Raw genomic sequence first — 19,891 nt, forward strand, 5'->3', positions numbered from 1 at the left:
TTAATTCCTGCTGTGTTGACAAAAGGATTTAGGCCCGTATTTCTGAGAGTCTCTTAACTGACAGTGTGCTGTGTCACCTGATCAAAAGGATCCTTTTTTAAAAATAGCATTATGATCACTGAAATGATGTGATGTTTCCACTGGGAGACACTGTGTATCATTAGCTTGGCTAGTCTTGGACATTTACTCATGTGTTTGCATGTAGTGCAAGACTTGGCAAATATATATTGAATGAAATCAGTTTCACTTGTTGTTGGCCCAGGAGTGGGTTAACTTACAGTCTTCTGTGAATGTTTTGCCTGTTTTTTCAGATATATGTACAGATTAAGCCTCCGAGTCATTCTTACCAAACAGACACTGCTCTGCTTTAGGGATCTTGGACAGACTGCTTTGTCTAGGCCCTTCCAGTTGTTCTGATGGTAAACCAGCCCACTCTGTAACTGTTACAGTTCCCAGGGAATGCTGGTGTCAGACTAAATATGATGTATAACTAATATGATGTTACCTAAATAACATCTTCCTTTTATTTGAGGGGAAAAATCCTTGACTTTCCAGAGGTGTCCATCAGACCTGAATCTTACTTATCTGTATCTTGAACCAGTCTCTTTCCTACCTGCTTATGGATACCCACAGTAATTATCCCTCTGACTCTTTCAACACACAGAATTAACCATTTGTTGTTCAATATGGAAAATCAGATGACTTTAATTTTCATGTGTTTGCTTTTTAGATTGATAATGAAGAATATGGGGAAGCTTTGTCTTTAGCTCAAACGTATGGCCTTGATTCTGATCTTGTGTACCAAAGACAGTGGAGGAAGTCGGCTGTTAATGTCGCTTCAATTCAAGACTACTTGGTGTGTTTGTGCTTTGTGATTTTTTTTTTTTAAGGCTTTCTTATCGGACTGTCTGTGTTATCTTTACAGAAATGGAATTCTCAATTGTGTTCTAATTTATGCAATGTGAATTGGTGGCAGTTTGAAGAATTGCTCTGAAAATTCCATTTCATGTGTAAGAGAGCAGTTTAACTGAAGGCCTGATCTAGAAACCTTGGCAGTTAATGAAAGTCTTTTGGAATATCTTCTAAATTCTGTTTATAGCAACACACTTCCTGTGTGTAATCTCTTCCCCCACATGCCACAGTAGATTATTGCCTGGCAGATGAAGAATAATAATTGAAAATATCAACTGTTTATACTTTAGGTTATTATAGAAAATAAATTGAGAAGGTGAAGTTGGTACAGTAGCTGTATCACAAAGTTTGAATAACAAAATTTTCAGTGAACTCTGCAAACTGTAACTGAGCCTTTCAGTAGAATTCAACATGGGGTTTTTTTGGCTTGGAAGAAAGACTGCTAACTCAGCAGAAAAATGGTGTTGAAGTTGTACAACCTCATGGTTGTGGTAAACTATTAGGAATAGAAATATACTATTACTACAGAATAGTAATATATAATTTAGTATTAGAATAGCAGATAGAGTATAGTATTAGTAATATAGGTATATTAGTGTATATATAGTAGTATAGATAGGTATGTTAGTCTAGACTGAAGTATTACAAGAGATCAAGAGAAGTGTATTCTATTATTTTTCAAGTTAGATATTGACTAAATATCAAAATTTAGCCATTCTGCATGTGATCTGTAATGTCAACCAAAGATCAGCAGATAAGGCAAATGTATTTTGTAATTCTGGTGCCTTTTCTGTCACAGAATCTTAGTGCATGTGAAGAGGGTGGTATTGAAAATTACTCTAGCGCTGTCATGGAATTTATACACTTGGTTTATAAAACATGTACTTTACCCCCAAACCATCACATTTTATTTAGTGTAAAAAGGAGTAAAGGTAATTAGAAAGTACAAATAATAACTTGTGTTCCAGTTGTGGAAGTTCTCCTTAGTAATTTGATATTTTCCTGCCCTTTTCTGCCACATATATATTCCCCTCTGAGGGGATTGTGTTTATTGTGTTCTCATCTCTTTTGTTGGTTTGCATTGTCAGTCACCAGGGGAGCTTGACATTTTCTTAAGTGGAAGAAATACATGTGAGAACTTTAACGTAATCTCTGGTTCTGTTGCTTTGGATTGGACCATGTAACGTGTCTGTGCTCTTGTTCATGGACAGAGCAAAATCAAGAAACGTGCATGGGTTCTTCATGAGTGCTTGGAAAGAGTTCCAGAAAATGCAGATGCTGCTAAGAAGCTGCTTCAGTATGGCTTGAAAGGCACAGACTTGGAGGCTCTTGTGGCCATAGGAAAAGGAGAGGATGGTGGCAGGTTTGGGAAGAGTTTTTTGTTTGTTTGTTTTTTTTTTAAAGAATGGTGTATAAATATTTTATACTAATTTGGTAATTTTTTTTTTCTTACCTACCTCTAGTGAAAATATTGGGAAGCTTTTGCAGGACATAAAGAAAGGTCATGCTCTGACTCAGACTCTTCTATAGATGTCCATAAAGTACCTATAAATTTTATCTCTCTATGTATATAAAATACAGTGTTCATTGTAAATATATGCCCTGTAATTTCTTTGTCAGAGGGAATTTATGATGTCAGTATTTTACTATGAGAATCGGTTTCTCTTGCTGCTTCTGAAAGCTGCAACTAACCCTATAAATGTGTTTGGTTATGTCTTAGTTGTATTGATCAAGCAGAAGCAAGACACAGTAGAGAATTCTCCTCAGTGTTCAGTTTCTGGTGGTAGAAATAGAAAGAGGCTGTTCTTTGTGCAGTTTTCTGTTGCCATTGTGTGCTGGAGAGCTGCTGCCAATCCACTTGCTGGCTGTGGAATTTAGAAACTTCTATCAAGTTTGGTTTTGGTTTGTTTTAGGGAGGGAGTGGAAACAGGAGTTGATGTCACTTGTTGGCTTGGGAAGAACCCCTGCTTGTTTAAAACACAAAAATTCAGTATTTTTCTATAAATATGCAGATTTTTAGTCAAAACATAGACAAAAAGCTGTTTCACTATGTCTCTTCAAAAATGATTTCTTTTTTTTCCCTTTGCTTAGATTGTTGATTTTGTCTTCCAGATTTATCTTACCAGGGGAAGTGGACATTGAAATTCCCTATGAAGACCTTCTGTCACCAGATGAAGAAATGGATACTAGAAAGGAAAAGGAGGCCAAGAAGCGTCAAGAACTGCTAGCATCAGTAAACTTCTCAAAGTAAATGAAATGTTAAGCCATGTTTTATTCAGAATTATAGGTTTATGATAACTACACAGTTGCAAGAACATAATTACTCTTATATATATTATTCCTACTAGAAAAGTGGTTTAAATTTTAATTGGCATTATACTGTGTCAGAGTTCTCGGTTTAGTTAATTTCTTGCTATATCCCAGTGCACAAAGTAATTAAAATGCATAACCTTTGTCTTCATATACATCTGACATAAAATATTAATGGCAAATGTGAAAATTCCTGTTCTGAACACAGGCTGACCCTGGAACAGAAGGAGCTGTGCCGTAGCAGGCTGAAGCTGTTAACTTACCTTGATCGCCTTGAGACCTATGAGGTGAGTTCTTCTGAGTTCTCACACCACAGGTATTCCTGCAGCTTTTGCAGCACATCATCTTACCATTTTTTGTTATTTATTGTGGTATTAATGTTTATTGCCTTGTTGAAAGGCTATAAGCTCCAGTCTATCACTGGAGAAAAGTAAGATGTTTTCTGTTTGAGTGACTGTGTTTCTCCTGCTTCACTGTTTTCAAAGGATGGCTTCTTGCCTTGACAGGTGCAGTTGGGCAAAAGCCTGCTTTGAGCATTCTGTGTCTGCAGGGAATTGAGTTATGCAACAACATGGGATGTAGAGTTCAGGCAGGGTTACTGTGATACCCCTGTCTGTCAAATTGACAAGTTCTGTGCAGGTTCTCTAACAAATCTTTTTCTTCCATGAGCTTACGAATGTGAAAGTTTTTGGAATGTCAAGCTGTATTTTACTAGGTTTTTAAATTTAAAGTTTGCAGTTGGTAATGCACACACTCCCATTTATGGCTTTTACCACATCCCTGTAATTAATGATGTCTAAACCTTAATTAAAATAAGGGAGAAAATGGTCTTAGCTTATCAACCAAAAGTGCATCTGTTTTTTTATACTGAAACAAAAAACCCAGCATACTTTTCAGCATATAGCTCATACTTACTCATCCTAGGATAAAAAGATGTGTGGACTTCTTGATGCTTTTGTAAATCCCGTATAAAAAGCAGTCTTTTTTTTTTTTTTTTTAAGGAAATCCTTGGAGGGCCTCATGCAGCTGAACATTATGATGGAGAATTCTTTAAGAAGTTCAGAAATCAGAATATTGTACTTTCAGCAAGAACTTATGCTCGGGTATTAATATTTATGTTGCTAGAATCCAGTGTTATTTTGATATTGCTCTTTTCACTAAAGTGCTTTTTCCTCCTCCTTTTGAACTTGGTTGAATCTCAATGGAAATTTAAGAGGTGGTGTCTTTGTTTGATTTTAAATAAATGAATGCTGTGACCCTGACCTTGTTTTTTTTGTTGCAAAAGAAAATTTAAAAATGAACTGTTTGTTGTATGACCTAAACTTTCTTGCTCATTTTCATTACATTGCTCTATTTTCAGTCTAAATCAGTCTTAAGCTCTGCAACTTACTGTTCTTTTCTTCAGGAAAGCAATGTCAGAGCCCTGGAAATTTTGTTCACTTTCCATGGATCAGCTTTACTTCCACACAGACAGGCGATTCTCTCCAATTTCCCAGAGACCACTTCACCACACGAGTATGCTTTGCTGTTACCTGAAGCTTGGTAAGGGTGCATTGATAGATACTAACTCAAAGAGACAAGATTTTTAGATTAATACATAAATTCGTTTCCATGTGTGGCACTCTGTTATTGGTTATTATCTGGAATCAAAAGAGCAGCTTTGTCTGTATGGGTCTTGACTTTACCAGTCATCATTTTCTGCTTTACTTTGTGCCATTTGTGGAATCCTTTTGGTCGTTAACAGGAGAGTAGAGATCTTAGAGGTTCTTTGCTCCATTACATATCTAAGAGGGAACATGGACTTTTCTGACCTGAAACTGCCCACATTTTCACCTGTGTAGTACAGGTCTTTAATTGGCTTGTGGTAACAGCCAGTGTTAGGAAAGGAATAATAAAAGTGTTTAGGTCCCTGGAAGCAAATGCATTTTTCTGGATTTGTTTTGTGAAGTAATTTAACACTTAAGCAGTCAGTAACTTCAGAAACATTAATCTTCTTGGTACTAATTCTTATGTAACTTGGTAAGGTAGAATTATGAAAAGCTTTAAATACAGACTTTCCTATTGTTTCATTTCAGCATAAAAGGTTGTTTTACTGTAAATTTAATTTTTCTAAGAGAGTCTTCCTTGAACATCGTAATTAAGTTCTTTATATTATTAGAAGAATTTTTTGCTTTTAGAGTGTTTCTTTTCGACTCTTCAATTATGATATTAGTTTTGAAGCATATTGTTCAGTGCTCATAAAGAGATGGACAGATTTCATTATTTGGTATTTTACAATAGGACTTTGAAGGCTTACTTAAAGAGGGAAAGTTTCTGGAGAAGCTAATAGATTTTTTTTGTAGTCTTCCATTATTATAGTCAAGCTTTTCATTTCAAGGTTTTGCCAGTCCCATTTGGGCAATTCTTCTTTTAAAATAGGGTTTTTCAATTAATTCCCCTGAAACTTTTCCTAATTCAAAACACTTACCAGTTTTGTTGTCCCTGAAGAGAAAGAACAGTCTTTATTTCATGATAGCTAATGCTTCCCTTTTTATTTGTTGGTAGTATTAGGAACACATTTAGTGATTTAATTAAGGTATGAAAACACTTGTTTTATCCTTTTCTTTCAAGTACAAGTTAGGACCATGAAGATAAATTATTGAAGTGTTTATAAAATTGATAAAACATATTCCAGTCTTTCTCTTTTTTTAAGGTTTAGAATGTGACACATAGGGAAGAATGGTCATCTTAAATATGGTTATGATCCATTGTTGGTCATAAATAGGGTCCTTGTGTTTCTGAAGGGTTATTTGTTCTTGATTTTGTTGTTTTTCTTTTTTTTTAATATAATTTTTTTACTTTGTTGTTTGGTTTGTTTACAAAACTGACTTATGTGCCAAGAGACAAGATGACAGCTAAAATAAAACATTTCACTAGTGATCTAGTAGTAAAGATGTGAAGTTATGGGCTAAGAACTTAGTTTTGTCTGCTATTGAAAAATGAAAGTATATATTTTGAATTTTTATTCTCATAGCAGACAGAACTTTCCAGTATGTGTAGATTCACACTTTTTATCCTCCAGATTGCAGAATAGACAATACTGTGTGTTTTTTTAAGTTTTTGTCTTTGGACAACTAAAAAATGAGGATGAGATTAACACAAATCCCATATATTTATAAAACAAAAAATACACTGTATATTTGATACAAGCTTTTTCTAAAACTGTTTCTCTGCTACAAAACTGATTGCTCATAATGTTGTTAAATATACTCCCTAAACCAATATTTTAGTAATGTGGTTAATATGTACTGATGACAGTATCTATCAATGAGACTAATATACTAATGAAATAGATTTAAGTTGTATAAAGTGACATTTTCTTACTATATTAAGGAGGCTTCTGGCAATTCTTGTTTCATGTGAATTGAAGAGAATTGAAGTTCTTAGTAATTTTTTTGTGACTTTATTGTCCTTGTCTCTCTGGTGGTTGTTTTTTAGGGAGTTTATTAGTATGGTAAAATTACTGACATTCTGTGGATATGAGCTCTCTAGCTTATGTAGCTTGTAATTACAGGCGTCTCAGGACAAGCAGTGAATCAATCAATCTGTGTTGATGAACTTTGACTTTAGGCAAATAGATTCTGAATCAGGAAAGGACTATCTGGTTTTCCTTCTGAAATTTCACACTGTTGCAGCTGGGAAATAGGGGGTATCTTTCTGGAGGTGAGCTTTTTACCTTTCAGTTGCAAAAAAGGCTGCTCTCTAGTGATTTCTCTTAGATCCTTGTTTTTTCTGAAAATTTTTGGCCACAGTATTTGTACCAGCAGATTTCAGTAGGGTATTTGGTGCATGTAGAAAGTCCACTGACACAGATCAGCTGATGGCATTGCCTGTTCAGGGGTGCAGCCTGATCCAGTGGCCTTACTTAAAGAGCACCTTGTTCATGCCTTGTGGCTGCCTTTGTTGCTCAGTTTCCTGCAGCTCAGACCCCCTGCTGATCAGAAAGGGTTTTGATGGAGGTGTCTTCTGCATCTTCCTGTATGGCTCTGTGTGTGTTTGTGTGTGTAGGATGAAGCACTGTTTTAAATTTACCATATTGTGTCTGTGTACACTGCACACTTCGAACAATAAGGGGGTTGATTCCCAGCTGGAGCTCTGTGAGGTGACACTCATCCCTATGGGAATTCACTACATTGCTCTATGCTCACTTAGTTCTTCCATCTCAAGGGAATCTGGCAGAGGAGAAACATGAGATTGTGTAGCAGGTGCTGCCTTGTTAGTGCATGGAACAGATGAAGTGGGTAAACAGGCACCTCCATCTACAGCCAGGGTAAGGGCACTGAAACAGTTGCTTGCTGTGCACCCCCACCAACATGAGCACACATTCAAGTGCTATATATGATGAACTTCCTAACCTGTTAAGAAATGTTTTTGTAAAGGTTGTGTTCATCTGTGTCCTTCAGTTCAGCTGCCAGAACTAAATTCTAAGTACCCGCTGAAAGAAAGGTTCCTTTGGTTAGTGCATTCTGTAGGCATAAAGTAGGTGTTTTTCTTGTACTTGGATGTGTAATTTACATCAGGATGGCATTTAAAGGGCAGTGTCACAAAAATTTGAGGTCTTGTCAGTCGAGGAAGAGCTGGCATAACAAATGGAGGAAAAAAGTAGATTTTTTTTCCCTTTTGTGACAGGTTATTAGGAAATACATATGTTTTTTTCTTGTATCTGCTTGTAAAAAGTCTCAAATGGTAGATATACTTTTGTTTCTCATTTTTGGCACATATTTTATAGCTTAGCATCTTTTGTGGTTACTCAGAACAGTTCAGGAGTTCTGTGTCTAAGCAGGGAATTTATGTAGTCATGAACTTCTGCAAAAGTCTGTGATTTAAGTAAGCTCAACAGCTCCCTAGTTGAGAAGGAATCTGAAATACAAAGACACATTGGTGGCTGTAAATGGTATTGGCTTCAAATTTGTATTGTGATAGATGAACATTACTAAGTAATGTGTTTTTGGAGAATTCGGATTGTAATGTTTTCGTACTCTTTTCATATTATTTCTCAGCTTCTTTTATGTTGATGGCTCCTGTGTCTCTGCTGTCTCCTTTTGGGATTCATGCTCCTTCTCAAAGATCCATCAGATGCACAGACTACATCTGTTAGGACAACTAGAATGAAGGTGGTAAAAGTTCAGGCATTCAAAGGAGCTGATAGCTCTTTTTAATCTCTGTTTTAATAGTTATAGCTAGTGTTCTTAATCTATAGTTAAGACTGTTGCCCTGAGGATTTTAAATGTGATCTAGGAAAACAGTGTTTTACTGCCATTATAAATACATAACCAGAGTATTTTTCCATTTTTAAAAGTTTCTTATCCTTTGTACTAGGCTTAACTGCTGTATTATAGCATTACTGCTATAATTTTCAACTCACAGAAGTCTGGAACTTCAAATGTGTGGTTCCCTCAGCAGCCATAAGTCCGCTATATTGCACATTATGCTATAGTAAAAATCTTCCCCCTAAGATAGGAATTTTTTATGTTTCTCTGTTTTTGCTTCTTAACTTTTCAAATACTGGTGTTCAGTTGTGACATAAAGTGAATTTTTACTAGAGAGTGCTGGATGAACTCCATTTGTGTGATGAACTGGGATGGGAATGTGGAAGTATCTCCTAAAAACTTAGTGAAGGTTTTAAAACCTGACAATTTCCATGTAGTTGACTTTCATCTATGAATGAGTAAGTACTACTAAGAGTTCATAAGCAGTTGACTTTGCCTTTCCATAATGATATCTTCTCCTGAACTAGGTTTTTAGTTATTGCCTGTGGCACTGCAGTTTCAATAAAGCTCTTAGAGCTTCATCTCTTCCCTTCCTTATATGTGCATGTAAATAGATTTGATAGTGGAATGTCTATGGAACTGTCTAATATATAGTCCCCTCTTTTTAATATTATTTTTTTTCTTGTGAAGCTAAACTGCTTTTGTTTTTAGTGTAATTCAGAGGTGTTCACATTAAAAGAATTAATCTCATGGTCAGTTCCCTTTTTGAATTTGTTTGAATTCATTTGTATAGTGCTACAGTGAAAATAATAAGGGCCTGTGTTTTATGTGCATGTCTTTTATCTTTGCACTAATAGGAAGAAAAAAACAGTTCAGAGGAAGAAATGTAGGTAATTTCAAGGATGTATTTGGTAGAAAAAAAAACAGCAGATCTTACCTTCTACTATGAAGTAGAAAAAATAATTTTTGAGAGAAAGATTAACTTGTTGTGATGACACTCATGCTCTTGTCTGGATTGACTTCTGGTGGGAGCAGGGAAGGTTCTTGTCCATGTAAAAATAAAGCAGTGGTTTGGAGGAAGAGAGACTCTTCTGCAAGCTGCTTGTGTGTGAATCTGTGATAAAAAGAGGAATAGCCAGGAGGCTGCTGCAGACAGTGAGCTGGCGAAAGTACCCTATGTAGATGTTGCTTGTGAGGAGTTTTTGAAGAAGAGAATGAGAACTTGAAGCCATGAGGGAGCTGTGGAGAACATGAACTGTCAGGGAGGAAGGAGGGAGGTTTCACAGGACCTGCTGTGCTGGAGCTGAGGTGTCATTTAGCTGAGAGAGCCGAGTATGTTCAGCATGGAGGTTTTAGACAGGCCAGTAGCAGCCTTCATAACTTCCTGTAGCATGTGAGTTGAACTGTGGCTGTGCTGTTTATCCACAGATCATCATCAGGGTTTCCTTTGTATTTCTGGCTAGTTAATGCTGGACTTGTCCTGACTTCATCTACCATGTGTGTCTCTTGCCTACGTAGTCCTGAGCTGGGGTTTGGCTTGCCTTGTCCAATCTTCAAATGAGGTGTACCACAGCTGTTGTCTCATTTGTTCATTGCTCTTTTACAGGGTTTAGAATAAAATTTCTCCCAGGAACATTCATTATGCTTTATAAATGTACACTTCTGAAGTAGTATTTCATTATTTGGTGGCAGACAGCTTTGATCTTACTTGGAGTTCAGCTTTGTCTTTAAAATAGCTTTCAAAAAATCAAAATGGGCTATTGCCTCACAATTTTAATTGTATACATGAGGAAAAAAACCACAGTGAGCTTCTGAACTGTGCTTGTGTGGTGTTAGCTGACTTTTCTGATGTTTAGATTATTCATTCTGGGTTGTTTAGGAGAGAAGAAAGTTCCCCTCTCCCCAGATTTTATTAGAGGTTAGCCAGCCACATCATTAAAACATAGCTTGATTTGTTTATATGAAATCAGTTATAACTTTCTCCTCTGGTGGCAGAGCTGCTTCAGAAGACCTGAAGCAGTCACTGCAGTGTGCATGGCAGGGATTCTGAAGGTTAGCTAACTGTCGCGGCCAAAAGCTGTGGGATACCTTTTCCACTGGTTTATGCAGATCAGCTTTCCCAAAATGCAGGATGTTTTAGGCAGCAGCTGCACTTCAGTCTTGATAAATTTGTCACACCCTATGGGTATTTCTGGAAAATGAAGCACTTCTCTCTCTGCCCACCACTTCTGTATCTGGTAGTATATTGAGCAGTTGGAAACCTAAAAATACATATAATCAGTTCTGTACTTACATATTGGACTAGGATCCCAATATTACCAGATGGAACGTGCCTGGGCTTGTCTGGCCCTTGCTGCTTGACCAGAGGCGGCAGCTGTGGTGGTTTCACCTCAGAGACACCTTTGGCTGGCTGGATGCTGCAGCTGGGTGCCTGGGACAAGTCCAGGCAAGCAGGAACTCAGGTTTACCTCTGGTGGAAAGGCTTTAGGCGAGGTGAAGAGGAAAAGGAGACGGATTCTGCCGTAGGGTTTAATCCAGAGTTTTATTCCATGGTCTCAGATCTCCGAATCTTGGTAACAGCTCCAACAGAATCCCGACCGCATGGTCCTGGGTCTTTGTAAGCCCAGGGAAAGGGGGAGGGGAAGGGGTGGGTGTGCCACCAACCAGGTGGGAGGGGGGCAGTCTCAGGGGACAGTGACACCTGGACTGGCCAATGACCCCAGGGCTGAGAAGCATCTTTGGAACTGCACCAACCAGACAACGCCCTTGCTGGAATGTTAACATTGACAGACAGCACTTAGCAAGGGGGAAGGGAAGGGAAAGGTTGGCACACCTGAGGGACTGGGAGAGGTGAAACAGGACATTGCTTCACACCGCAACACTTACATTTACTAATTCACTGTTCAAATTCTATAATGAAAGAGGAGAATGTTTTCATGCAGTATGAACAATGCAATACATATCCCAGCTGTTTGAGACTGTATATCCGGGATGCATTTCTTATATTTCATCCTCAGCTATGGAATAATTGTGACATAACAAAACTGTTTTAGAGACATAAGAATTGCAGAGCAACAGAAAGTGGCATTGATTTCCCCATTGCTATCTGAGAAGATACAGCCTTTGGACAAAAGAATGTATGATACAGAAAGAGTTTCTAAATTAAATGAAAAAAGAATGTTTTAGTTATTTTATGTATGTATGTAACACACAGGCTTTCAAATGAGGAATAAATGAGTGTTTCTAACTATTTTTCAGACAGGGAGACATGATTAAAAAAGACAGCAAAGATTTATCTACTTCCAAAATGCCCCAAACCTACCTCTAAAAACATCAATGTCTTTCACCAAAAATATACTGTTTCATAAATATGTTGGGGCAAATTGCACTTTGCATTCAATGTGGATGGGTTTACAAGGGAAAAGATTTAAAGAAAAAATATTCTGAATTTTTAACTTGAAGAGTCCTGGAGGCAGGCCTGTTGTATGAAATGCTTAAAAGGGAAAAAAAAGGAAACCCACACAGTTGGTATTGGTAATGGAGTGAATTGGAATCTGAACTTAAAACTGAGTTAGACCTTCCTCTTTTGAAAGCCTGTCCTTGGAGAGAAAATAATCTGCAGGATTCAATAAGTGAAGTTGATATGATACAGAAACTACAATAGCAGGGACTTCTTTTGTCAAAGAAAAGAATGGGAAGGATTGCCAAGCCAACATAAACAATAGAGTGAAAAGAGCAATACAGGAAAAGTCAGCTCTTTTTGAAGAAACAGAGTTGAATACCTCCATAATCAGTCAATTTACTGGATTCCAATCATATTTATTCTACTGTTGAAAAGATAGAAGGTAAAAAGGTGGGGGAGAAGCAGTGACTCAGGAAAAATAAATACCTCACAGCCATGTGAGGTATACATTTGCATACAATTATAGTATGGCACAGCTGATAGTTTTGTTGGTTGGGAAAGAAAGCCACCTGCCTTGATGACTACAGTGGTCTGTCAGCAGCCATGTCTGGAATTCCAAGTGCATAGGAATGCAGGCTTAACCTGCACATGTCTCTGACCTCCGTGGGGTTTCAGTTACAAGAACAAACCTGCAGAGTTGTGTAGCACAAGGAGAATGAGCTCTGGATCCAGTGTACAGTGCATAAACAGCAGGCTGTCTGTGCATCCTGAATTCACATTTCAGCCCTGCTACATCTCTCTCTGGTGTGCAGGGCGTGTGTGGAGGTTCTGATGTGCCCCCCATTCAGCTGCATTTGCTGTACAGGTGTTGTAAACAAAGCATTGTAGAAAAATGTGAGTTCTACCTCTTTTCAGATATGTGTTCACTTCTGTCCCTCTTTGTCTCTTCTGTATGCATGAATTTTCAGACTGCAATGGTATTTTCACACCTGAAGACTTTTTCAACTGACTTGCTTCCATTTTAACAACTACTTTTCCAGAGTTTTGGTGCTCTCTCTTTCTGCATGAGTCACTGAAATAACTGAGAATAGAAATCCAAAGGAAAAAAATAGTCTGTGCTAAAGCATAAGTATCAGTTAAGAACAAACCTTTTTGATAAATGTTGAGATAAAAATAGCATTCTAATCTTTGCCTTTATAGAGGGCTTTGGTACAGGGATGTCTCATCCTTTGTTTGTGTCAAGACTGGTTTATTCCAGTCCTTGTATGTAATTTCAAATACAGGAGTTTTTATTAACTCTTCAGAATGAGGGGAGATAGTAAGGACAGTTCGATACAGTCATGTAGGGGGCAAGAGGAAGTTACATATTTTATTAGTATTGTTAAGAAGGTAAATGGAGTTAGGAGTCATTTCTGAGTGCTGTGGGTTCTGCTGGGTTTTTTTTTTTGTGTGTGTGTTCTGAGCTCACCAAGAAACTTACGTGTTAAGAGTAACTTTGCATAAATGCTGATTTATAGGACAAAAAATCAAATATCTTGCACTGTATCTTTATTGGTGGTGTTTTCTTTAAGCATTTAGAGAATATGGGTTCTGAATGCTGCTTGACTCTTGGTGAGAAGTTAAAAGTCTAAAATTCCTCTTTCAACTTACTCCAGTGGTGAACCTGAATACTTTTAAAAAGGAAAATGGAGCCAGAGCAGAAAATACTTTAAAAAGTATTTTCCATGGCTTATCCATACACCTGACTTAAAATATTTTAACTCTGAACTTTTTCTGCTGTGAGAAGGGGAAAAAGATAGAGGTAGACATTTTGCAGCCAAGTTTGCACCGCGTGACGATTCTTTCCCATGAAATGAAAAATCTTTTCCTCTTTAGTGTTTCACAGTGAGGTCTGTTAATAAGCTTTTAGGAAAGACTTCTGAAGTATGCTTTTAGCACTTCAGGAATTGAGGTGTCTGGACAACTGTGGGGTTCACTCCCGCAAAACCTTATGCTGAAACATGATATTAGTCTTGGTAGACTTGACCAGAAGGCAAATGGCCAACAGTAGTTTTCAGGAGAGGAAAATAGGTACAGGTAAGCACACTGCAACATTTACTTGAAGTTTCTCAAGTGAGAAATAACATACTTCTATAATATATGGCTCAAATATCCTCAGCTAGATATTTTCTAGATGTGAACTTTCATGAGATTTTATTCCAGTACAGTATTCAAGTACATGGTGGTTTATCTTCTATGCCATGCAGCAGGTAGTTAACAGCTCAGCTACATATTGTGTAAAACAGCATCTGCTGTTTATTGTAAATGAGGCCCAGTCTCATCAGTATTTACAGTATTGTAGGAAGTAAGTACAGTGAAATATCATTTCCTATTTAAGTGAAACGATAACATGAACAACATGGTATCAGTCTTGGCATGTTGTTTCTTTCTTCTAGGTTTCTTCAATCTGCTCTGGCATTTAGGAAAGGGACATCATGCACTTCTTGCCTCTAGTCGTTCATATTGCTTGTCTGTACTTTTCACCTTTATTTTTATTGCACTCTTTTGAGAAAACAGCCAGAGAGAGAGTTGCACATTGCTTTGTCTCTTGATGGATTTTGGAGTTGCAGGGAAAGGGGGAAGGAAAGGAACTTTCACAGAGGGCAAAGCCTGGGAACTTGAATTGAGTGAGATCTTCCTTAACTGTTATCTTTTTTAAGCAGTAAACCTTCAGCTTCAGTTGACACTATAAAGCTGGGATGTTAGGGAAGTTATTTTTAATGTAGTCTCTATGTAATTCATGACTTCTGCTATTTGGAAAGGATTATATTTTAAAGTCTATTTCAAAAAATATTTCAAACAGTTGGTATTTAAGGGCAAACCCGAGTGGCTTTTGTGTTATAGGGAAGGCGAAGAAAGGGATAGGGAAGAAAGTATAAAATTTTAGCTGGGAAGAGGGAAATGCAAATTATTTTCTGAAAATATTAGGGATATGGAGTAGTTGCATGTCTGTAAAAAGAAGCATTTGCTAAGAACTGTTAACTTTAGGCTGGGGTGAGTAATGCTTACATAAAAATTAAACTTTTTAGTCTCTAATACTTGTATACCAGAGTGAGTAAAGTAACTCAACTATGTTATCAATAATTGGAGGTTAGAAACATGTAATTCATATTGTTACATAACCCAGTTAAAAATATGCAAGTTTTGCCAAATTTAGTGGTAAGCCTTTTGTGCTACTGAATCTGTAAAGATATTACTTCTTTTTTGGAACTATATGTCCTGGATGTACTTCACCACATATGTGGCAAGTATGCTGGATATGACAGCAAAATTATGAAGAATGTGTTCAATGTGGTATTTGGCAGTGGACAGGCTTGGGTCACTAGAGTTTTCTTTAACTTTTTTTTCTCTTTTATTTTTTTGCCTTTTCAGTCTCATGTGGAGGGATCATAGCATTAGGGTTGTGTTTGTGTGTTTTGAGATGTCTTGGTTCCTTGGGTTCCTTGTCATTCAGATCTCATTCGTGCAGAGTTGGTTTTAAATTTGCATTCTAAATATCTGTATTTGTTTATTTGTAGTAATTTTCTTTTTTAATATTTTTTTACTCTAAAGAGGAAAATGTTGAAGTTTAAATATCCATCAAATGTGCGCACCTCTTTCCTTACTGTTTTGCATGACTTCTTTCTCTTGGTAAGAACCAAAGTAACCACTGGAAGAACAAAGAACAGCCAAACCAAACAGCCAAATCCCCAAATTTTCTTCTGGGCTTCTGAGATTAGATAGGAAGATTTATTTAGCTGGGAAACTCTCTTGCTTAAGAGAGTCATGAAGATTTATTTAGGTGGGAAGCTCTCTTACTTAAGAAAGTCATGAAAGTGCAGGTGACTACTGGGAACAAGACTTTGCTTTCAGAGTAAATACAATAAGTGACATGTGCTGCAGTTTTCTTAAGGGGTTTTGCTGTAATTATTTACTTACTGTGTCAGTAATTGCTCTACTGTCAGGTAAAGGCATCAGAGACTCTTGCAAAAGCCAGATTTTGAAAGAGAGGGGTAGGGGCACAGTTTGTGTTCTCTTTAGTAGAATAGTTTATTTTGTAAAAGATTTTTAAGATCAAACCTAACACCACCAAGTTCACCTCTGAACCATGTCCTTAAATGCCACACTTTCATGTCTCCTAAATACCTTCCAGCGGTGGAGACTCAGCCAAGAGGTGAATCTGACAGAGAGGGTCAGACCTTGTTTTACAGGTTCCTTGGTACTCTTTGGGCTGTTCTTAGTGGAGCTGTGGGTGGGAATGGGACTAAGGGAAGGGCAGGATCTGGTGCATGTTCTTTGCTTTTTCATTCTTCAGCCTCTGAAACTGCTCAGGCCCTCAGGCTGCTTTTAGAGCTTCCATTTGCAGGTGGTCTGCCAGCAGCTGAATATTTCTTGCCCCTGTAGTTTATAAAAAAAAGCAATTGCTATTTTATTGTTTTACTAATAAAGAAAAAATCTCAAATGGGCTTGTAGGATTTGACTACATCAAATAATTTTAACAAAGTGCATTACAAATTTTGGGGACAGAATAATAGTTAAGACATTAGTATGTAAGCTAATGTTGGAGGAAAAAGCTATCTTTAATGTGAAATTGGAGTTGTTACCTGAAAATCTTGTCTTAATGTTATTCCCTCATAGTAGTTCTGATACAGTTTTGCAGACATTTGAAACAGCTGCTGAAGTGAAACCCTTATCTGTTGTTTGCTGTATAAAAGCACCTTTTTCCCCATTAAGAAGGTGTGTTAATATTAAAAAAAAGCCCCACTTAATTCCTCCCAAAAGAACAACATCAATGAAAAAACCCCAACTAAAATGACCAACTGAAAAACCAAACAAGCCCCCTGTCACATGAAAACAGGAGGTTTCCTCAAACCCTTCGTGTTTGATTGGTCTCAGACCCTCATGCCAGACCAGTTTGTCAGTGTCCCATTGTGGGGACTCTTCATGGAGTGGTGCTAAGTTGGAGGGCAGTTCTGTGCCAAACAGAGACCCCTCCTGGGTTTGCACACCTTTATTCAAGTGAGTTCCCCGCTGCCAGTGGCTGACAGCCCCCTTGAAGGACTCAGGCTTCCAGTTTATGCAATTCCACTCTTTATTAATAAAATTGTGACAGGTTAAAGTTCAAGGATTGCTGGTGATAGCATCTGACTGCAAAAATGTATTCAAAGCAATATGTATTACATAATTATATATTCAAAGCAATATGTATTACATAATTACATAATAGCTCTACTCCCTAACAAAAGTTAGCTCAAAGTTCTCATTTGGTGTGCACAGAACATGGTTCTTACCCAGTGGGCATCCCTGTGGGGCAGAAGACAGGTTCAGCCCATCGGCTGATCCCAGAAGTTGTGATGGAGTCTTTCCTGACTTCTCCCCATTCTTAACTTTTATACTAATTCTTTACATTTAAGTGAAGAAATTAGTATAAAAGTATATACTTTTATACCTATTTAGTGAGGGTTGGAGGTATCTTGGAGGCAGGGAATGTTGGTATAGTATCTGATGTAACGTTGGGATGGGAATATACACCAGTCCTAGGAGAGTGCTTTTGCCATGGTTGATGATTCAACAGCAAGACATCTTCCTTTATCTCCTTTGGGTTTTAGCTGCTCTGGGATTTACCAGCTAAAAATCCTCTGCAAGGATTTCAGCAGAGCCTGGCCATGGTGTCTCCACTCTGCTCCACCCTTCATTTAGGCCCCCTTGGCATATACTGTGTGGGGGAAATCAGGCACACTGATCTCATTCCATGCAGGGAGAAGCAACTGCATTTTCCTCTATAATTTCCATGTTGTTACAGCTGTGTCTATAACTTTCCACTTTTCTTTAATTTTACCCCCAGTCTTCTCCCCACCTTCACAACCAACCAACCAGCCAACCAACAAACATTCCCTTGAAATGTCTTCTTAAGCCTACTGGGAATGGGAAAAAATTTGCTAAGATATGAAATTGTCTTAGACAAATTCTTTCTAATTTCTTTTCTGTTAAACAGAACACAGAAAAGGAGAGCATTATCATTGAAATATCAAGTCCTGCTTGTACTGTCTTGATTTTGTATTTTGAAAGACATTATTAATCACACATTGGCTTTTCTGGTATTTGACATTTCAGCTGATAAAGAAATTTTTTTCACTACAAACTGGGCCTTCCATAATAACATTCTCAGGTATGAAATTTGAAATATGACTGTATTAATTTAGTTTATGAAGTCAGTTTTAACCACTAAATTATGTTATTTAAGTTTTAAACAACTACAGCACCCCTTATCCCAAAAATGTATGGGCTGATGATGAATCTTTCAAAAATAAGAAAGTGGCTTTATTCCTGATTTTACCACAAATGTTAGTTTGGAGTTTTCTTTATGAGTTACTTTTAATGATGTTGCTACATGGTGTAAAATTATGAAGGCAGACATAGAGTATCTTGTTCAGGTGAACTAGAATTGAAAGCAGGTGTTACTATAGCTCTGACACAGGAATTAGCAGTTTTCCACCCTCACTCCTTCATTTGCTTGACTTCGATAATCTGCAAACCTGTCTCTACCATTTTACTGTTGGATTACTACAGCATGTATAATTTGGAGGGTTGGAATGACTGTGTTAAAACCTAAGGTATTGCTTGCTAATGCACAGAGGAGGGAAAGAAAAGAGTGACCAGTGTTCTGGGTGAGATGTGTATGGGCAGGGCAGTTTATGGGCATTCCTTGCTTTGTTCAGTGAGTTTAATGGCTGTTGCTAAATGAGATGGAGTTACTGATTTTTAGCGTATTGTTTCAACTCTTCCTGTATTGTGAAATTGATTTGTTGGTTGGAGTTCTGTTTATTTTTAAGGTACTGAGTTACAGTGCTGCTCTTCAAGGGATGAGAAGATTGTGTCAGTTGTTGGTTTATAAATAGGGCTTGTCTCTGTAGTATAGCTGTTGCTGTTTATTTTCAGGTTCAGGAGAAAATGAATTAAATTTAAAATAGCTTATTGTTTCGGTATACTGCACCTCTAATGTCTCTACTTTGTACATGGTTTGTTTCCTATTTCTGCAAGTGCCAGAACCTATAAAGTTCTCTTCCCCATTGGTTTATGTTCTGCATAGCTTGACATGGTTTTCTAGTGTTTTATGCTGCATAAACAGCTAGGCCTTCTACACCAAGCCATAGCTAATCGTTCTAGTAATAATCCGTGATGTTCTTAACCTGCATCTTAAACAGTTTTTTTTTCCCCATCAACCTCAGTATTTAGAAGGTGTTTCATTGTAGAAGCTTGTAGTCAGAAACTCAGATTAAACTTGAGATAAGCACAGCAGGACATATGTAGTTTCAGTAGGAAGATTTGTGCTAAAATTTGAATGATTTTATTTTTTTTCAAGTTGTGAATATCATAGGTTTTTACTCATTTCTGTCTCTTGTGACAGCATATGAAGTCAGAATACTTCATGTGAAATGGTAAAAACTCTGAAAATATATAATGAGTTTTTTCCTTTGTTTGAAGCATGGTCAGTAAGGAAATTTATTAATCTTTTTTATTTGCTTTTTAATGGTATAGGTAGAATATGGGTTTGTATGGATAACATGCAGGGAAAACCTGCAGGGAAACTTTTAAAGCTGCACTAAGAAGTAATGAATCTTAAATAATTGATGCTGTAATTGACTGACATGCCTATTATGAATTCACTGAAATATTTTTGTATGCTTTGTATTCCATTACTTGAGTGCCATAACAAATTAAAAGGACATAAAATTATGTAAAGCTTCTCTTTTTTGTCATACCAGCTACAAGAAGGGGACATTGAAAATTCTTCCTTGGAATGAGCAGAAACATCGTGAAGAAGACTGGTGTGAAAAACAAGAATGCAGGTAAGTATATATAAAAGCAAAAATATAAAGAGTTTGTTTACTAATTCTTAAAATGTGGGAATTGACCCAGAAAGACTCAATATTTCTATACACATTAACTTGTTTTTTCAGCTTTTGTAGGGACACTGACTGAGCCAAATGGAAAGCAG

At 37.2% G+C, this 19,891-nt stretch overlaps 1 protein-coding gene across 1 annotated transcript in view; it reads left to right on the plus strand.

Annotated features, from left to right (window-relative positions):
* NBAS (NBAS subunit of NRZ tethering complex) overlaps window positions 1-19,891 on the plus strand; it is a 160,172-nt gene that overhangs the window by 25,341 nt on the left and 114,940 nt on the right. Inside the window, exons 16-22 of the mRNA XM_071440593.1 lie at window positions 731-856; window positions 2,124-2,275; window positions 3,025-3,159; window positions 3,431-3,509; window positions 4,224-4,325; window positions 4,628-4,764; window positions 19,659-19,742. Of these exons, the coding sequence (XP_071296694.1) occupies window positions 731-856; window positions 2,124-2,275; window positions 3,025-3,159; window positions 3,431-3,509; window positions 4,224-4,325; window positions 4,628-4,764; window positions 19,659-19,742 (815 nt within the window). The remainder of the gene's footprint in view (window positions 1-730; window positions 857-2,123; window positions 2,276-3,024; window positions 3,160-3,430; window positions 3,510-4,223; window positions 4,326-4,627; window positions 4,765-19,658; window positions 19,743-19,891) is intronic.

The sequence above is a fragment of the Agelaius tricolor genome, unplaced genomic scaffold (assembly GCF_023055355.1).
Source record: "Agelaius tricolor isolate 1412-34295 unplaced genomic scaffold, bAgeTri1.0.p SCAF_1, whole genome shotgun sequence".
Lineage (NCBI taxonomy): Eukaryota > Metazoa > Chordata > Aves > Passeriformes > Icteridae > Agelaius > Agelaius tricolor.